Raw genomic sequence first — 20,577 nt, 5'->3', positions numbered from 1 at the left:
CTCCCTCTCTCCTCTAAAAGTTTCCTATGATTGGAAGAGAGTTTAATTCAATATTATGTATTGGAAGAGAGTTTAACTTTCTTTTGGTTTTTATTTCTGGACCGCAATTCTTAATTCAATATTATGTTAACCACCAATATATGGAATTAATTTTGCATGCTTCATGTTAACAAGTCAAAAATATCAAAATCTCAAAGTTAGCCAAATGATTTACTGTGAAAGTAATACAGAGAAAGAGACAAACTTTATCATTTCTGCCTTCACATATATATATATATATATATATATATATATATATATATATATATATATATATATATATATATATATATATATGCACTTCTCAAACAGTGTATCAGAAAGTGAGAACTTGAATTCACTGTTGCCTTAGGAATCTAAAACTCGTATATGTCTTAACCTCCTTAAAAGCTCTGAAGATTAAAGGGCAAGTCTTGTAGAGGCATCCTAACTAGGCTGGAGCTAAAATGCATATGTTTGTGAAGGATTACATCCCAATAGCAAGACAATATGTTGAATGCATTATATATAAACTAACAATATATATGTAAACCAGAAGAACACGATGACTCGAACAAAAATGAGTGAGCTAGCACCGCATCTAAAGAACCTGTTAACTATTATAGATTAACGAACAATATATATGTAAACCAAAAGAACGACTCGAACAAAAATGAGTGAGCTAGCACCGCATCTAAAGAACCTGTTAACTATTATAGATTAACGAACAATATATATGTAAACCAGAAGAACACGATGACTCGAACAAAAATGAGTGAGCTAGCACCGCATCTAAAGAACCTATTAACTATTATAGATTAACGAACAATATATATGTAAACCAGAAGAACACAATGACTTGAACAAAAATGAGTGAGCTAGCACCGCATCTAAAGAACCTGTTAACTATTATAGATTAACGAACAATATATATGTAAACCAGAAGAACACGATGACTCGAACAAAAATGAGTGAGCTAGCACCGCATCTAAAGAACCTGTTAACTATGATCAAATTTCTTATTCAAAAAATCACGAAAAACATGATTTCTGTGAAGCAAACTTCTTTCAGAAAAATCAGCTCTTCATCTCCCATGAGTATTATGTATCTCAAATTCTCTGTCTCATTTATCTAATCAATGAAGTTTAACAGACTTCATTGTGTAAAATACATTGCACAATACATTTCGTCTAATGATCCATAATATTTTCGATACGAGTAAAAGACGATAGTGCTTGGAATTGAAGCAATCCTTACTTGCTTGATCTGAGAAACCGGAGATTGAGGTCAAAATCTATAAGAAATCATTGGTTCAGTAGCATAAAAGCACAAAGCCTTTCTCACAAAGCATCAAACAAGATGTCTTTCAGTGTAGAGAACATAAACTACTGTTGGAGTTGGCAACTACAAGATCAGACCTTCATAGAGAGAAGAACTAGATTGGAATCATAAAAAGATGATCCAGAATGCAACAGGAATTACTCTCCTAAACAGCCTGGTCGACTTGAAACAAAAAGTTGCAGCAAGCTTGTAAAACAGAGGAAATGACAGAAATCTAAGAACATATACTATGCCTTCTCCAAGAACTCCATGACTTCTGATGCACTCGGCAACGAAGGGATTGCCCCTTTCTTGGTGGCTGTGATCGCGCCGCATGCGTTAGCAAACCGCAGAACCTGCCTCAGTTTCTTCTCATCCTGCAATCCATCAAACAATTAATTACATGAGTATATATCCATGTCTGCAATTGCAAACCAATTCAGAAGCAACAGGACTCCACATGTTTGCTCACCTGCAGGGCCGACTGGTCTTCGATGATTCCTTGCAGCAATGCGCCCACGAATGCATCCCCTGCCCCTGTCGTATCCACCTGCTTGACGGTGAAGGACCCGACGATCCCCCGGAAATCCTTATAGGAAAGCCAAGAGAAATCAACACAAGATGAGCTCATTGGCATCAACAATGTGGAAGGAGGCGGTGAAGAGATCGCTATACCTTGGTGAAGTACTTGCATCCCTTGTCGCCAAGTGTCACAAGCAGGAGCTTGAGGCTTGGGCGCCAGAGCCGCAAGGCCACTTCGTCTTCCACCGAGTCATGGCCGGTCAAGAACTCGAGCTCGGCGCCGCTGACCTTGACGATGTCGGCCTTGTCCCAGATGCTGAGGATCTGCTTGCGGGCCTCTTCGGGCGACGGCCATAGCGGCAGCCGGAGATTGGGGTCGTACGACAGCAGCGCCCCGGACTCTTTGGCCAACTCCATGGCCTTCAGATGCGCCGATCTGCACGGTTCCGCGATCAAGCTTATCGAGCCGTAGTGAAAGATTGCGCCCTGATGATACACGATCCAATAATCACAGTTTATTTGAATGATTGACGAAAAGGAACAGAAAAGACAGGAAGAATCAGACATCATTCGAATGATTGACGGAACAAGAAAGGTTTAGGGTCGGCATTTGGATCCATAAGCTCGAATCTAGTCATAAAAGAGACATCTTTTTCTCGTTCATCAGAAGACGAATCAAGCGTTCAGATCTTGAAGTTGCATCAAAATGATTGCGAGATTCAACAGAGCAGAACAAGATTGGAACTTTCTTCGCCTATGAAGGAGGGGGGAAAGCGGTGCGCACGTTTCGGATGAGATCGACGTTGAGCTCGGCGGCGGTGAGCAGCATGTCGGCGCTGGGGTTGCGGTAGAACATGAACTCTCGCTCGCCGTCGGCCCGCAGCGTGACGAAGGCCAGGGCGGTGCGGGCGCCGGCGTCGAAGACGACGCCCGCGTCGGAGACGCCCTTCTCTCGGAGGATGGCTGCCAGCATGTGCCCGAACTCGTCGTCCCCGAGCTTGCTGACGAAGGCGGCCCGCCCCCCGAGCCGCGCCACGGCGATGGCCACGTTGGCCGGCGCGCCTCCGGGAGCCTTCAGGAACGCGCTCGCCTCCGCCAGCGACACCCCTGCCTCCGACGGCACGAAGTCAATGAGCATCTCGCCGAAGCTCACCACGAGCCCGCTGCCGGTGCCGCCGTTTCCTATGGCCATCCCTGCGATGGTAGAAGTAGCAACAGTAGCCAACAAAGACCACAGCAAAACAGCCTCTCCTACGCGGTGGAACACAATACACAGAATAGAAGCGAAGAGAAGAAATGAGAGGCGGATACATACAGAAAGAGAGAGAGAGAGAGAGAGAGAAACTTTGACCTGGCATTGTGGTAAACGTACACATAATCTACCATGCAAACGAATGATATAAATGATGGATTCTACATAGATTATATGTGCTTTTATCAAACAAAGATGAACATGATTACTATTCCTCGGATTAACTTCTATCTACCAAATGGAGTCAAATCTTCTTTGACTGCATCCTTTTCGTTTCTTCTCTTTTGAAAGAGACATACAGGTTATAGTTGCACTTAAAAGAGAAATTATTGTTGTTGTAGGAACAGCTGCCAATTCTGAAAAGGTGATGAATGGATGGTGTATAGCAAGGAATCAAAGTTGTCATTGACTGACTGCAACCTGGAAGTAGGATCCATAGAACGCAGACATGGCTGCTCATGGAGACGTGGGATGCCACCACATTTGTGGCAATTACCAGGAAAGCTGGTCCGGTGATTCACATGGTCACAGGAGTTGCTGGGATTTTGGCTTGAAGACAGCCTAAATTTTCTGCTGGAGATCCCACAATACTGTTTCGGAGCTTGACGACATGTCAACTGTGTGCATCAATGGGGTAGGAAGGCTGGAAGCAGCAACAGGGAAAGCAGAGGCAAAGTGGTAGCAGAGTTTTGATGCCACTTTGTCTCTGTCAAATGCATTTGCCATGGAAAGAGGAAAGCAGCTATGCTGCCTACATCATTAGCCGCAAATACTCTGTTTACTCTTAATATGAAAAGACATGTTGCAACTTTATTAACTCTCTCCGCAAATACTGCAGCTTTTTCTCCAGCATGAGAAAGATACAGTGGCTGATCCTCTCCAAAGTTAGCCTACAGCAGCTGCATTGCAAAGTGCATAAACCGAGTGACAAAATCCTTGCAATTGCAGACACTGCAAAACCAAACAAGACCTTTGCATCTACGCCTGCTGTCGAGGCAAAACCTATGCAGGCAATAGGCAGATCTTAAGATGCCTGGGATCAACACATGTTCTAGAGATCTCAAGCCAATGCCAAACTCAAACCAGTGATATTACTCTGATCCATCTTTGATTTGGAACAAAGTCATGCCTCCACTAATTTGGACAGAACTTAGACTTGCTCTTCATGGTCAAGAAATCAAGCATCTCTGCCAAAACATCTCAGTAATAGTTAGCACATTATATAAGCAGTTTGTAATCAGAAATATAGATCGACTACATACATAGTGATGAATTATAAGTTTATAGTGTTGGGTCCAATCAATATGTAGGCTTGCACAATTTGGGTCATAAGTCTAATTAAAAGAGAAAGATGTGAGATAGAACAAAATACTATAGAGAGGAAAGTTTTTGGTACGTGGTGTGAATGGCAGCAGCACACGATAACAAAGAGAAAAGAAGAGAGAAGAGAGAGAAAGATTAGGTTTCTAAGTTTTCTGTTTGACTATCGGTAGCCAAACGTTGTCAGTTTTGGCCAAATTTTATGTGGAGAATCCTTACAGTAAACTCTATAATCCTAATGGTGTTGATCTACAGTTTACTCTCTCTAATGTACTTTTCTATTATATCCATTTTGTGAGATCTAGAATTCTTTTTTGAAAAGATCCATCCATATGCTAGAGCCAAGATCTATGTTCTTGATGTTATTCTAATCTTTTAGTTATTCTAAAGAAGACCTATTGTAAACATGTTATCATTATTATTGATAGTGGAAGTTTGAGGTGGACTACGGTCTCGTGATTTTGCCCACATTGGGTTTTCCACGTTAAAAGATTTGGTCTCACTGTGTGATTAATTTTTTGCTCTATTGTTTATGCTATGCTGGTTGATATTTCCATTTGGATATCAAGTTGGTATTTTGATGAGGAACCCATTTTGATACATAAAGAGGGAAAAGAATATTCTACTTTAACAGGTTTTTCCCAACAAGTGGTATAAGAGCAACATGTTGTTTGGTGCTAGTTTTTCTTGTGTGATTGAAATGGAGTAGTCAGATGGTATGATTAAATTGAACTCATCAAATTATTCCACTTGGAGGAGTCTGATGGAAGATTTGTTCTATTGCAAAGATTTGTATAAGCCTATCAAGGTTAAAGATAAAATTTCTACTATGAACGATAAAGAATGGGAAGTTCAACATAGAAAAGTCATTGCCTATATTAGAAGATAAATCGATATAAACTTGCAGGAGCATATTTTTTATGAAACCAGAGCTGATGTTGTTTGGCAAAGGTTAGAAAACCTCTTTGCGAAAAAGATAGTGGGAAATAGAATTTCTCTCTTCAGAAGGCTTATAAATTTGAAGTATAAAGATGGTGGTAACATTGTTAAGCATATAAGCCTATTTTAGAGTCTTGCAAATGAGCTGGTTGCTATGAAAATGAATATAGATGATGAGATGCAATGATTACTACTTCTCAGCTCTTTACCAAAAAGTTGAGAAATATATGTGGTGACAATTTGTAAATCCACGCTAGAGGGGACTCTAACTATAGATATGGTTAAAGATAGTTTGCTAAATGAAGATACCAGAAGGAAAGAATAGGGTGAATCTTCTTCTAGGACATTTATTACTGAAAAACAAGAAAGACATGGAAGAAGTCATAGTAGAAATCCATATGGTTACAGAGGAAGATCCAAGTCTAGAAGAGATATCAAATGTTTTCACTGTAACAGGCTAGGTCACATAAAGAAATAGTGTAGGTTTTGGAAGCGAGAACAAAATGAAATGAAGAAAAATGAGAAAGAGACTAATACAGTTGCTGCTGAAGGTAATATTACTATTGTCTGTGATGAAGGTTGTGTTAGTCTTGTAGTTCAGGACAGTAATTGGGTAATTGACTCTGGTGCTTTATTTCATGTTACTTCTCATGGTGATTTCTTTAGATCTTACACTGTTAGTGATTTTGGTAATGTCAGAATGGGAAACAGTAGTATATCAAGATTGTGGGTATTGGAGATATTTGCTTGGAGACCAGTATTGGGAGCAAATTGATACTCAAAGATGTAAAGCATGTTCAAGATATTCGTCTTAACTTGATATCTACAGGTAGACTTGATGATGAGGGCTTTACACACTATTTTGGTGAAAGCAAATGGAAACTCACTAAAGGTTCTCTGATTGTGACAAGAGGAAAGAAACTTAACTCTTTTTATGTCATAGAAGCTAAGCTACACAAAGGAGAGATTAATGCAATTCAAAAAGGTGAAAGTATAGATCTTTGGCATAAGAGGCTTGGACATATCAGCGAAAAGGGACTTCAAACTCTTGTTAGAAAGCAGTTCTTACCAGAATTGCAAAGTACATCTCTTAAATCTTGTGTTCATTACTTAGCTGGAAAAACACATAGAGTTGTATTTCATACATATCCATCATCTAGAAGATCAGATGTTATTGATTTAATTCATACTGATGTTTGTACTATACAAACTAAAACTCTTGGAGGTGCTCTTTATTTTGTTACTTTTATTTATGACTATTCTAGAAAAGTGTAGGCTTTTACTTTGAAATCTAAAGACCAGGTACTTGATGTTTTCAAAGAGTTTCATGTCAATGTTGAAAGAGAAACTGGCAGAAAACTAAAGTGTATTCGATCATATAATTGTGGCAAGTACAGGGGTCCTTTTGAGAATTATTGCAGGTTCCATGGTATCAGGCTTGAGAAAACAGTTCCTAAAACTCCTCAACAGAACGGTGTGGCAAAAAGGATGAACAGAACCATTGAAGAAAGGATTAGGTGTATGCTTTCCCACGCCAAGTTACCAAAGTCATTTTGGGGGGAGGCTATGAGAACTACAGTTGATCTGATAAATCTTTCTCCATTAGTTCCTCTGAAAGGTGATGTTTCAGATAAAGTATGGAGAGGAAAAGATATATCTTATAATCACTTAAGAGTCTTTGGGTGTAAAACAGTTGTTCATATTCCCAAAGATAAGAGGTCCAAGCTTGATAGTAAAGCAAAAGCATGTATCTTCTTGGGATATGGTCATGAAGAGTTTGGGTACAGATTATGAGATCCAGTGAACAAGAAGATTATTAGAAGCAGAGATGTGTTTCTTAAAGAACAATTGTTTGATGATGGTGATAATATTGAGAAGCCAGAAACCTCTATTTATATTCCTTGGAGTTTGGGTCCAGTTCCTCCACCTGTAGTTCATAATGATCATGGGGGAGATGAACAAGAAGATTATGGTGAGAATACTAGTGATGATACACCTATAGTTGATGATGTTGAACCAACTGAACAAGTACCTCCACCACCAGTTAAGATTTCATTGAGAAGATCCACTAGATAGCGACAACCATTTACCAGATATCCTCCACATGAGTATGTTATGCTTACTGACGGGGGAGAGCCAGAAACTTATCAAGAAGCTATTCTACATGAGAATAAGAATGAGTGGGTTAAAGCCATGCAAGAAGAGATGAGATCATTGCTTGAGAACCACACCTATGACTTGGTAAAATTGCATAAAGAGAAGAAAGCTCTCAAGAATAAGTGGGTTTATAAATTGAAGACTGAAAATAATAGCTTACAACAAAGATACAAGGCACGACTAGTTGTGAAAGGATTCAGTCAGAAGAAATGTATTGACTTTGAAGAAATATTTTATCTAGTTGTGAAAATGTCCTCTATCCGAGTTGTTCTTGGTTTGACTGCCCGCTTGAATTTAGAAGTTGAGCAACTTGATGTAAAAATAGCATTTCTTCATGGTGACTTAGAAGAAGAAATTTACATGGAGCAACTAGAAGGTTTCAAAGTCAAGGGAAAAGAAAATATGATGTGTAAGCTTGGGAAAAGCTTATATGGACTCAAACAGGCACCTAGACAATTGTACAAGAAGTTTGATTCCTTTATGATGAGCTAAGGTTATGATAGAACCACATCTGATCATTGTGTGTTTATGAAAAAATTTTCAGATGACGATTTTATTATTTTACTGCTATATGTTGATGATATGTTGATTGTTGATCATGATGTTGGAAAAATTGGAAAGCCTAAAAGAGAGCTAAGTAAGTCTTTTGCCATGAAAGACTTAGGATCGGTGAAACAAATACTTGGCATGAAGATTCTTCGTGATAGGAAGAAAAGGAAGATTTGGCTATCTCAGGAGACTTACATTGAAAATGTTATCGAAAGATTCAACATGAGTAAAGCCAAAGCAATTTGTCCTACAAGCTTAGTTCGAAACAATGTCCTACAAGTGAGAAAGAAAAAGAAGAATGTCCAAAGTGCCTTACTCGTTTGTAGTAGGTAGTTTGATGTATGCTATGGTTTGTACTAGGCCAGATATAGCTCATGCAGTTGGAGTTATCAGCCGATTTCTCTCTAATCCTAGAAAGGAACATTGGGAAATAGTGAAATGGATATTAAGATATCTAAGAGGTACTTCTAGGTTATATTTATGTTTTGGCAGTGATGAACATATGTTAGAAGGGTATATAGATGCAGACATGGCAAGTGATACTGATTCCAGGAAGTCCACTTCAGGATTCTTGATGACATTTGCAAGAGGAGTAGTCTCTTGGCAATCAAAGTTACAGAATTGTGTTGCTCTATCAACCACAGAAGCAGAATACATAGCAATTACTGAAGCCTGCAAGGAAGCTTTATGGATGAAAAAGTTTACAGGGGCTTGAAACAGGAAGGATATACTATTTACTATGACAGTCAGAGTGTCATTCACCTCTCAAAAAATTCAACATACCATTCTAAATCCAAGCATATTGATGTGAGATATCATTGGATTCGTGATGTGCTTGAGTTGAAAGAATTACAGTTGGAAAAAATACATACCAATGAGAATGGTTCAGATATGTTGACAAAGTCTTTATCTAAAGAGAAGCTTGAAGCATGTAGGCAAAGAGCGGGCTTAGTACAACCCACCATATGAGCTGGAGGGAGAGAATTGTTGGGTCCCGCCCATATGTGGGCTTGGACATTTTGGGTCATAAGCCCAAATCAATAATTAAAAGAGAAAGATGTGAAATAGGGCAAAATACTAGAGAGAGGAAAGTTTTTGGTACATGGTGTGAACGGCGGCAGCATACGGCAAGAGAGAGAAAAGAAGAGAGAAGAGAGAGAAAGATTAGGTTTTTGAGTTTTATGTTTGACGATCGGTGGCCAAACGTTGTCAGTTTTGGTCCAAATTTTATGTGGAGAATCCTTGCAGCAAACTCTATAATCCTAACGGTGTTGATCTATAGTTTACTCTCTCTAAGGTACTTTTCTATTATACCCATTTTGTGAGACCTAGAATTTTCTTTTGAGGGGATCCATCCTATATGATGATATGCTAGAGCCAAGATCTATGTTCTTGATGTTATTCTGATCCTCTAGTTATTCTAGAGAAGACCTACTATAAACCTGTTATCATTATTATTGATAGTGGAAGTTTGAGGTGGACTACGGTCCCGTGGTTTTGCCCGCATTAGATTTTTTACGTTAAAAGATTTGGTCTCGATTGATTTTTTATTCTATTATTTATGCTGTGCTAGTTGATATTTTTATTTGGATATCAAGTTGGTATTTTGATGAGGAACACATTTTGATACATAAAGAGAGAAAAAAATATTCAGTTTTAACAATTTTTTCCCAACATATAGTAGTGACGACAAAGTGATCCTTGGCTGGTGGGAGATGGGAAGCTGGTTATAGAACATTGGATAATGCTTGTACATAGTGATGAATTATAAGTTGAAAAGCAAGTAAGATGAAGACAAAACATCTTAAGGAGTGAGTTTAATGATTGTTAAGATGTTTATTATTGACAATGCCAATAGAAAACATCTTTCTTTAAGCAAAGCCGATTTAGTAATTGATATTAACTAGCAATTCCAGATACAGGAAGTACTGCAAGCACTATGGTAAGGTAATGTTGCCTGCTCACCAGGGAGGTTCATCAAGGCACCTACACTTTTCTATAGTCTAGTGCATTTACCATAGGTCCTTCCCAAAAGTTCTCTCGTCATGTAAACCTCATCTAGCCTAATGCTTTGCTTACACATTTATGCACTCATCATGCATTTAAGACCAATTATCTATCTACTGGGCTACAATACACTCCTTCCCATCATTTAGCTATGCATAAGATAATATAATTAAAAGTTCATAATCTCATATGCTGATAATACATCGATTAGAGTTTGGATGATCTGTACTAATGTATCGAGTATTGATATATCCATACATATTAAGATTTAAAAATATATTATAATTCTATCGTAAACTATGTGTATCAAATCACAGAGTGATATAGATTCATCCTTCTTCAAGCAAAAAAAAGTTATGGTAAACAAAAATGTTGCTATATTAATAAATACTTTATGAGATACAAAAGAAAAAGATAGAAGCGAGATTCTGATTACCCGATTTATTGGTGTAAGTTTTTTAGATTGATTTTATCTTTTCGAGATGAAAAATTCAAGAGACAGATAATGTGACTCTACGATCGATAATTAATGATATACTTCATCAAAATTAAATATGATTATTAGTGCTCCTAATAAGGGAGTTAGGTCTCTTAGGTTCAAGTATATGATAAGATCGCATCCGTATAAATCTTCAAATCAATACTTTTAGTCTTCTATTATATATTAGTTTTATGAAACCCCCAATTAACAAATCACTAAATATGATTTTATCACTACCCAATCCGTCATTGATTGCCGGTCTGGACCGCGGATTTGTCCGGTTTTTTTTACCTTATAAGGAAATTGAACCGTCAATATCTTGTCCGGACCGGGTCCAATCTGTTCGTCCTCACGGGACCGCGTTTCGTCTTTCGCAGGTCCCTCGGCCCAAATAAATCTAATCAAGACGGGAAAACGGTGGTGAAGAGGCAAAGACCGGTCGGTGGACGACCCCTCGCTCTCTCTCTCGCCCTCTCCCTTTGGCGATGGCCGACGAAGATCCGAACGACGCCGTCCTCAGCGACGTCGAAGGCGACGATGACCCCATCCCCATCGTCCTCCCTTCCCCCTCCCCCTCCGCCTCTACCGTCCCTTCCCCCTCAGCCGCCACCATCGCCGCGGCGGAGCAGCGCGTCCGCGACCTCCTCGCCGAGCTCGAGAAGGAGCGCGGCGCCAGGAAGTCCGCTGAGGGCACCTTTAACCGCCTTAAGTCCTTGGCCCATGACGCCATCAGGCAGCGCGACGAGGCCCTTCGCGACAAGGAGGAGGCCGTCAGGCGGCGCGATGAGGCGATCCGCGATAAGGAGGAGGCCGCCCGATCCGCCGAACGGACCGTCGCCGAGCTGTCGGACGCCCTCCGCCTCAAGGACGAGGCCTCGAAGCAGAAGGACTCGCTGCGGTCGGAGATGGAGACGGCCGCCCAGATGCTGCTCTCCGGCATCGGTAAGATCTCGGGCAAGGTCAGCGGGTTTAAGAACTTCTCTGCCTCCGGTGGCCTCCCGACCTCCCAGAAGTACACCGGGCTGCCGGCCGTGGCTTACGGCGTCATCAAGCGGGCGAATGAGATCGCCGAGGAGCTCATGAAGCAGATTGATGCTTCCTCGAAGGCCAGGGACCAGGCGAGGGAACAGGTGGAGCAACGGAACTACGAGATTGCGATCGAGGTGTCGCAGCTGGAGGCTGCCATCGTGGGTCTTAGAGAAGAAGCCTCCAAGAAGACCTCAGAGATCGAATCCCTTGAAAAGATGGTTGCTGAGAGGGGATCAAGGATCTCAGAGATGGAGGATGAGATATCCAAATTGAGACAGCACGGTGACGATCGTGATGCCAAAATCAAGGGTTTGGAAACGAAATTGGAATCTCAGAGGCCATTGATCTTCGACCAGTTAAATTACACTTCGAAGGCCTACGGACAGATCCGAGAGATTCTCAAGTGTGTTGATAAGGATAACGACGATCTGTCTGAGTCTTCTGACTCTTTATTTATGTGGGAAGAGATGGATGTTGATGATAATTTGCGATCTTTGTTGGATGGAACTAAGTCTGTTTACGAACTGGCTAGTGTTGCAGCGGAGAAAGTAAGGGATTGGTTGGAGGACAGTAACAACAAAGTCAATGACTTGAATGAGAAGGTCATGGAGCTGCTAGCAGAGAAGCAGCACATTGGGACTTTGCTCAGAAGTGCATTGTCATCAAAGACAGATGAGGTGCTCCATGTGGCGGAGGAGGGTTTAAGAGAAGTAGGGATAGAATTGAGATTGGACCGTCATGATGAACATGATTCAAATGATAGTGGAGAAAATGAAGTGTATATCTTGGTAATCAAGTTACTGGAATTTTGTATTTGATATTTTCCTAACACTTCAAAAATAATGTAAGATCTTTCTATATATGTTATCTTACAGGCAGATGCTTTGGGAACTACTGTCAAGGAGTCCCAGATCAAGATCATTGAGCTGCAGCATTTGGTGGAAGCGCTCAGGTGTCTTATCTTGTTTCTTTTATTAAGCCTATAGGTCAAAATCTTTCAAGGAACAAGGAAATTAGAAACCATGAATATATATACTTGCCTGTTGAGGATTGAATACCTCCCATGTCAATAGCTTCCATGTGGACAGTATATCTCCTTAGGTTGACTGTCTATTTTAGATCTGCTAACTTGAATTTGCTTGCTTGTCTTGCTTGGTTGCTAATTTAAGTACTGATATCAAACAGATAGCTCGATATCACCACAATACCATTCATTTGATTTTTTATTATTTTATTCAATAATATTGGATGACACACCTTGTATACCACTATCGTAGCTGTTCGATAGGTTATCAAACCAGTACTGGACCACTAATTTAGCCTTGATCCTGGACAAGGTCTGATCAACTACGAGAAAGACTTTATGATATCTGGTTTAGAGATGGCAATCTTAAAAAGAGTTGTTGAGTCCATAGGCTTACATTTTATCTTAGTTTTGCAGCTTCTTTAGTCTTTAAACATGTTGTTAATGCAGTTGAATGGGCATTCTTGACAAAACAAGCTTAAACAGCATAATAGCTCTTGTTTAGATTTTATTAGTTTTGACAAATTATATGAGATCTTAATTTTACTAGGTTTCTATATTTGAATAGGAGTTAAAGGTCAAGTAACTCGAGGCCAACCTCATATAAGGATGCCATATTCAAGGAGAAAGATTAAGATGAGTTTTTATACAAAAATCTTGTCTGTCCTAAAAGTATCTTCCAAAACTCCTTGTGCTTTAGTGTTTAGATGGGAAATCTCTGCATGAAGCATCTTCATTGGCTGTTTAATCCACTCATTGGCAGCACAAAGAGATTTATTTCCTTAGTTAAGATATTTTTGCTAGAATCAACTTGAAGGATGGGCATGCTGATAACCCCATATCTGACCAACACATCCATTTTTAGATGTTTTTAATCAATCATATTTAACATCAACATATATGTTCATTATTGGGTTTGAACTGCTGAAGCTGTGGTTGCTTTCTACTAGTAGATTTCTGAACTTTACCCACACTTGAACGGTTGCTGAGATGTAAATATGCGTTTATAGTCATGTGGAGAAGCTGGAGATGCATACAGCTGTGCCAAGAATATTCAGCTGTTGTAATCTTTCAAGTGGTTTTAAGCAATGTTTTTAATTTCAAATAATACCGTCCATACCGGGCGGTACGTATCAGTCCGACAGCAGATCGGTACACGGACCGCCCACTATCGGGAGGTACTGTCGATTGGGGACCGAGGGAGAAGAAAGAAGAGGAAGAAGGGGAAGAAAGATCAGGGAGAAGAAGAGAAGAACCTGGAGATCAATGCCGCTCTCCCTCCTCGTCTGTTGGCGACTTCTCATCCGCACGGGAGAAGAGTCCTCAGCGTTGCGGGGAGAAGAGAGGCGACGTCATGGTGAAAACGGTTTTTTTATCCTTTTTTTGCGACATCACCTCGACGATGTCGCCCCGCGTGGGGAGAAGAGAGGCGATGTCACAGATTTTTTTTTACTTATATATATATATATATATATATATATATATATATATATATATATATATATATATATATATATATCAAAATATACCACTCGGTACTGTACCGTACCGAGCGAATCTCGAAACTCCAGTACGGTATGAAATTTCAGTCATTGGTTTTATGTATCAATTGCATCTATATAGAGTATTAGTAACATTGTTTATTGTAAGTAAAAATGAATCTTTTAGGATCAGTATAGGTTCTTTCTTGCAGTTTCTTTTACTTTGGTTGTTGGTCATTTCCAATCCTGATTTTCTTTTTAAAGAGGTCATACATTAGTTGTTCCAAATAGAAATAATGTATGATACATGTCCATAAAATTTAAAGCTGCTTGTAAGAGTTTAAGAATGTTCTTGGAAGTTGACATTTTGTATCATGATAATGCTGCTGAACTTGTTTTTGGAAGTGTTTACTATCCAAGAACAATGTTCCAAATAGAAATAATGTATGATACATGGCCATAAAATTTAAAGCTGCTTGTAAAAGTTTAAGAATGTTCTTGGAAGTTAACATTTTGTGATTAACATGTTTATGGGGGTGATTATCTATTAGTTTAACATGGACTGATTTTGGTTTTCACATGATTGCCGCAAAATTAAGTAGTTTTAGTTGGGTTAATGCCCTATTATTTCTGTTTCAAACGTATGAAAAGGTTCAAGAAAATGAAAATTGAAGAATGCCACAGAATGTGAAAATGGGGTAATATTTTTAAGCATTCTGGGTCGTTTGAAAAAATAATACTCTAATTTCATTGCATCAACCTCCTTTTAGGTATTTCTTTTTGGGGTTTGGTCCATGTGGTTCTAGGCATGGGTCATGACAAATATAGTATCAGAGAAATAACTACCTATGATAGGTGGGTCACTTTAGGACCTATTGTGCATTCCTAGAATCTTTTGTTCCAACACCCAATAGTGATGTACATCATGTATGGTGGCTATAGCATGGTGGTTATGTGCCTCTAGACATCTCCTGTAATCCTAGTAGTCTATGGGACTATCAAGTCTAATTAGACACTAGGGATCTTAAGTGTGGAAGTATCACTATCCAATTAGTCCCACAATGGGGGTGTGGACTATGTTTTGACTAATCAACCCAAAAGAAGCACCCCTGTTTTGACTATGTTTTAAAGTGCTCCTTTTGGAGGCTTGGTTTACATGGTTTCAGGTTCGAGGTATGACAAATACACTGCAATTTGATAGCCTTGTTCACTACTTCTGAATCTAAATAAAGTAAAAACAATTTAAGTAGTGAAGTGATAAAAAACCATAATTTCTTCAGATCAAGATTATTAAAAATCTTGTTAAACAAATTTATTGCCTCTGTGAGCTCAGTTCAAATGAAAGGCCTATAAAGAACTGATATGTAAATGCTAAATTCCAGCTGAAATGAAAAGCCCATAAAGAACTGATACGTAATTGCTAAACTCCAGCCCTAACTAGGATTTTATAAATTCTGGTTTAATAAAAACAATCTCAAAACTTCAAGCCATAAGACGGATGCCTTAAATTTAATGAGTTTCTATGTTTAATAGATGTGAAAGACATTTGTGCAAGGAATATATATTTTTTTTTCAAAAAGACACTGTAAATAACTGATACATAATTGCTAAATTCCAGCCGTTACTAGGCTTTTACAAATTCTGGTTTGAGAAAAACAATCTCAAAACTTCATGCTATCAGATGTGAAAGACATTCATGTCAAGAATACTTTTTTTTTTTTTTCAAAAAAACACCAGACATTGTGAAGTACTTGAAGATAAAAATAACCTGCTTGTAATTGTCCATACCTTTTGTGGTAAGACGGAAATTGTCTATGATTTGACTCCATCTAAATTTCTACATATTTGTGCATGTATTTTTCTGGAGAAAGGGCAGAATGCAGTCTACTGAAATCCCGTTTGGATGCTCAAGCAAAAGAGATTTCCCAGCTGAAACATCATATAAAGCAGCTTGAGGAGAAGGAGCGGTCGGCGAATGAAAATGTGAAGTCTTTTATTCCTCTTATTACTTTAGTACTGTTGAACTCATTTGTTATTACTGATTACTTTATGATGCTCTTGATTCTTGTGATGTCTATCAAAATATTTAGTTTGACTACGTTCTTTTTCACACAAAACACTAAATGATAATACATTGCTAAAAGGTTGAGGGCCTCATGATGGACATTGCTGCAGCAGAAGAGGAAATTACAAGATGGAAATTGGCTGCAGAACAAGAAGCTGCAGCAGGCAGGGCTGTTGAACAGGAGTTTCAGTTACAGGTACATTAACAAAATATTTTATAGATATCTTCTGTGTACTGTAGTTTTCTTTATATAACTTTTGTATAAAAATAGTAGAATATTTTGATACATAACTAATATAGGATGTTACCTTGTAATTTACTTATGTTATCAACAATAATATAATGGTAAAGTAGGCAAATTTGAAATATGCTCAACTTACAAAGCAAAATGATATGACCTCTCCTATGCATAGTGGTGATTGACAATTGTAAAATAGACATAAATCACACGAATCACCCATGCATATCTTTTCCAAAATTTATATATACAAAATATACCCAACAGGTCGTTATCTATATCTGTGTTAGCATGGGGCCACATCTGCTCATCTTCCAACCCATCACATGGATGGATTACTAGTGTCCTAACTGCAAAATAGGTTCTACGATGAGTGTTGTTGTACTTGAGAAAACTTGACTTAATGTTTAATATTAGCATATCTTAATATTTTATAATTTTTTTCTCCACATTCTTCCTAATTATTTAGCATCTATCATTCTGAAACTATAACGGATATAAGCTCCCACGCCAGCCTGCCTGCATCCATGGGCATGGCCTTTAACACAGAAATGTATTCACACATATGAGATAGTGATAGAGGTAGCAGGACTGATAATTATAGTTTATGAAACCCAGTTATGTAAAATCAGTAGGGTTCTAATTTTTATAAGGATGTCAGCAGCGGCAACCACAGTCAAATCAATCATGCTAATAAATGTTTCACTGAACAATTACCATCCTCAGTTTGTACAAACTTACATACGACAACCAAGTATAACTGGTGGAACCAGAAACATGGTGGCAGAGCCAGTAACAAGCTTATATGCTTTCAGGAGGCTGGCCTCTTATTCCCATTTTGGGTTATTTTAGTGCCACAATGGGCCATGATGTTTAACAGGGAGTTTCAAGGATATCCATATTAGAGAATTTTATTTTCAGGCATTGTGTTGTCATCCAACCAGAAGCCATGATGCAGAACTGAGTCTATATACAATGCTAAGACAGAGAGCTAGACGTAAATATTATAAGAACTCTTCTATGTTAAGAATATCATAAAACTAGACCAACCGTGATATAATACAATTATTAGTCATGTGCCACATAATTTAGCAGAAAACTGACTTGTGGCTCCAACAAATCACCTCCTTTTCCCAGATATCATGTTTAAGATTTTTAATAACATGTCACATATGAGCCAGATGATAATTAGTTGATAATGCGATGATCAAGTGGCTGCATATGCTTCACAAATTCATAACATCAAAAAGGAAAAAGAAATGAGTTTTCATCATAAACCAATTAGAATCTGCAGTTTGATTGATTGTTGACTGCACATTGAATGAAACCCACTCCTTTTTTTTATAAATTGATCAAAATGGGTTGTTAATGTGCACTTGTGATGAGTATAGATCCATTTGCAACCCTAGAAATTGGTGTTGTTTCTTTTTCTGAAACATGCCTTGATTTTAGCTATTATTTCTGACTCTGGATTTTAGCTTTTATTTTTGTTATCACAATAACAAAATAATTAAAATAAGTATTCAACTCCCTGTGCTTTCTTCCTTTTCAACATATCAACTGTTAATATGATAAGGTCAACGGTGACCGTTCCAATGGTGGTAGGCTTGATTCCAACTGTTGACCTGTACAACCATGACAGGAAGTAAACCCTTTGACATTAAATTCTAAGTTTTTTAGCATTTTCCTTTTTACTGTCTTAAAACCATGGTTTTAAAGATCAACTATTGCTCAAGTGACTGCTTTTTGTGAACTCACCAATTCAGAGTTTAGAATCAATTGATCCCAAATTAATTTGGGTTGCAGACGGTTTTCTGTTCAGAGGATTAGTGTTTCATCTGTCTGTGTTACAATTTCTTTCCTTCTCTGGTTTGGTGATTTATCCCACAGGATTTGGGACAGGGGAAACCTGGACCTAGTGCTGCTCCATGTGCCTGACCTACATCTTCAAATGCCTGTTGGAGGCAATGAATTAGCAGAAGAGGATATTAGCATCGTTGTCTTAGGTCTATAGCTTTCTAGATTCTCCTCGTTTTTCTCCCCTAAAATTTTCATGTTGCTTTCTCTTTCAACTGTTTTGAGAATTTTACATTCCTGATATTCTTATGCTAATGCACTGATCTCGTTATCAAGATACCCCAAATCTGCCAATTTATATCCTGATATTTGTCTTCTTGAATGGATGATACTAATCTTGACTTCTTAAAGCCTTCAGAACATCTCTTTAGGAATATATTTTGCTCTCTTGGTCCATTATTCCATGCTGATAAGGACCTTATGATCATTCCTTTGGTTTTCTATGACATTCTGTAAAGACAATATGATGGCTGATCATAAGTATGAGCATCTTATGATGGAAACTTCTATGGACACTTGCTCCCCTGCCATGATTAGATGAGAATGGATAAGAGGCTTGTGGGATTGCCATGATAGGGTAAAAATGAAAATTACTTTAGCAAATTTTCTCACTCCTAGAACACCCATTTTACAAGGCACTAATGATCGACTTGAAGTACACATCTCCATCATACTTCTATTTGTCATGGACCTGTGGTCCTGAACTTACGATGACAGTGTCAACTAATACATAACATGCTATCAATGAAAAATTAATTTCTGAAACTTTATAAACTGATGTGCATGTAGTTGTCGATCAGTCATCACCTTAAAAATTATACTGGCATTGACTTCTCATTTGCTTTAAATGTTCTAATTCCATATGCAGTTGTCAGCTCTTAGAAAGGAACTAGATGATGCACAACAAGCAGCTATAGAGTCAGAGAACAAGCTCAAGTTCAAAGAAGAGACTGCAGCAGCAGCAATGGCGGCAAGAGATGCTGCTGAGAAATCATTAAGGCTGGCCGACATAAGGTCCACGAGGCTGAGGGAGAGACTGGAGGAGTTAACCCGACAGCTCGAAGAATCTGACAACCAAGATGATCTCAGGAATAGGAACGGCTACCGTTATGTGTGCTGGCCATGGCAATGGCTGGGGCTGAATCTTGTAAGATACCACCAAACTGATGTACAGCAAGATAACAATGAGATGGAACTGTCAGAACCCCTCGTGTAGGATACGTTGCTGTTTCCATGAGCAGAAAGAAAGAACTCAATACTTGTAACAAGACGGAGTGCGACACTCTGCATCAGTTGCTCATTCTAGTCCGTAGAACCAGGAATTCCTGTCGTATCAGGTGCAGAAATCTTATAGAACTGTGTTTGTTCAGTGATTGAGAGTAAATTTTCTACCAAGGGCTATATATATGATTCATTTTGATCTCTAGGGCATCAATTCTGTGTACCGGTCGTGACTAAGTATCTACTACATTATTCTTATTATGGTGACTTAATAATAGGTATTATTTTGGTGAATAAAAAATGGATATCTTGCTAATTTCATGTAGTATTCATTTTGATAGATAATGAGGTTTAATTTTAGGCGAGGCGAAGTCCGAGAGCCTTAAGGGTCAATCAGGCAATGCACTTCAATGAAGTGTTGGCTAAATGCTTTCCTGAACTTAAGCGTTGGGTGCCTTAGGTGAGTATCCGGTTCAAATGAAGCAACCGAACCGAATTACAAGTCTGGTTCGATTGAATAGTAGCTAATTTGTTTGATTGAACTAACTAGCCATTATCTTTCATTGTACTTACAAAACCTAATCCTCGCACCCCTCGTGTGACCCCCAACCATCAATCCTAGCGTAGCTTCTGCCTCCACCATCGATGCTTCCTCTACCATTGCCTTTGTAATTGAAGCATAAGACTAAGGCTTCCTTTGTGCGTAGTTCCTTCCATCGTTGCGTTGCTACTTCTGTGTGTTCCATTGTCAAGGGAGAGGACTATAGCTTCCTCCACCACCGATGGACACCTTTGAAGCTTCTTCTGCCCACGACATTATTGTCCACAACTTCCGTCGATGTTGTCATCCGCAGCTTCCTTCGCCATCATCATCGTCGTCCAAAAATTATTCTATCACCGCTGCCCTCTCCTTCCCCACTTTCCATTGTCAGTTATACTTTTCTCCCCCTTTAACTACTATTAATTGTTCTTTTCTCCCCTTCTAACTACTGTTAATAGTAAATATATTTTTAACTATTGTACAAAGTAATTTCTATTTAGATTGATAATATATTATCTAGATTTTAACAGTATTAATATCTATTTATTTAAAATTA

At 38.7% G+C, this 20,577-nt stretch overlaps 2 protein-coding genes across 2 annotated transcripts; one reads left to right on the top strand and one right to left on the bottom strand.

Annotated features, from left to right (window-relative positions):
* Window positions 1-1,313: 1,313 nt before the first annotated feature.
* On the bottom strand, window positions 1,314-3,159 carry LOC103972823 (fructokinase-1). Its single transcript, XM_009387190.3, has 4 exons — window positions 2,645-3,159; window positions 2,014-2,346; window positions 1,811-1,927; window positions 1,314-1,715 (listed from the first exon to the last, which is right to left on the bottom strand). Exons 1-4 carry the CDS (start codon window positions 3,050-3,052, stop codon window positions 1,587-1,589), a joined length of 987 nt encoding a protein of 328 aa, XP_009385465.2. The 5' UTR covers window positions 3,053-3,159; the 3' UTR covers window positions 1,314-1,586.
* Window positions 3,160-10,975: 7,816 nt separating this feature from the next.
* On the top strand, window positions 10,976-19,690 carry LOC103972824 (uncharacterized protein At3g49055). The gene is made up of 5 exons (XM_009387192.3): window positions 10,976-12,382; window positions 12,470-12,546; window positions 15,971-16,082; window positions 16,244-16,360; window positions 19,128-19,690. Exons 1-5 carry the CDS (start codon window positions 11,051-11,053, stop codon window positions 19,473-19,475), a joined length of 1,986 nt encoding a protein of 661 aa, XP_009385467.2. The 5' UTR covers window positions 10,976-11,050; the 3' UTR covers window positions 19,476-19,690.
* The last annotated feature ends 887 nt before the right edge of the window (window positions 19,691-20,577 follow it).

Source organism: Musa acuminata, chromosome BXJ1-2 (assembly GCF_036884655.1).
Source record: "Musa acuminata AAA Group cultivar baxijiao chromosome BXJ1-2, Cavendish_Baxijiao_AAA, whole genome shotgun sequence".
NCBI classification, from domain to species: domain Eukaryota; kingdom Viridiplantae; phylum Streptophyta; class Magnoliopsida; order Zingiberales; family Musaceae; genus Musa; species Musa acuminata.
Note: the sequence above shows the minus strand (reverse complement) of the source record. Positions and strands in the feature narration are given on the sequence as shown.

Bases quoted from the DNA above. Each gene is read 5' to 3' on its own strand.
- LOC103972824 (XM_009387192.3), top strand. From the start codon at position 11,051: ATGGCCGACGAAGATCCGAACGACGCCGTCCTCAGCGACGTCGAAGGC. The intron at 12,547-15,970 runs GTGTCTTATCTT...TTCTGGAGAAAG, and splicing joins CATTTGGTGGAAGCGCTCAG to GGCAGAATGCAGTCTACTGA. The intron at 16,361-19,127 runs GTACATTAACAA...TTCCATATGCAG, and splicing joins AACAGGAGTTTCAGTTACAG to TTGTCAGCTCTTAGAAAGGA.
- LOC103972823 (XM_009387190.3), bottom strand. From the start codon at position 3,052: ATGGCCATAGGAAACGGCGGCACCGGCAGCGGGCTCGTGGTGAGCTTC. The intron at 2,347-2,644 runs GTGCGCACCGCT...GTGTATCATCAG, and splicing joins ACGTCGATCTCATCCGAAAC to GGCGCAATCTTTCACTACGG. The intron at 1,716-1,810 runs GTGAGCAAACAT...GATGGATTGCAG, and splicing joins AAGACCAGTCGGCCCTGCAG to GATGAGAAGAAACTGAGGCA.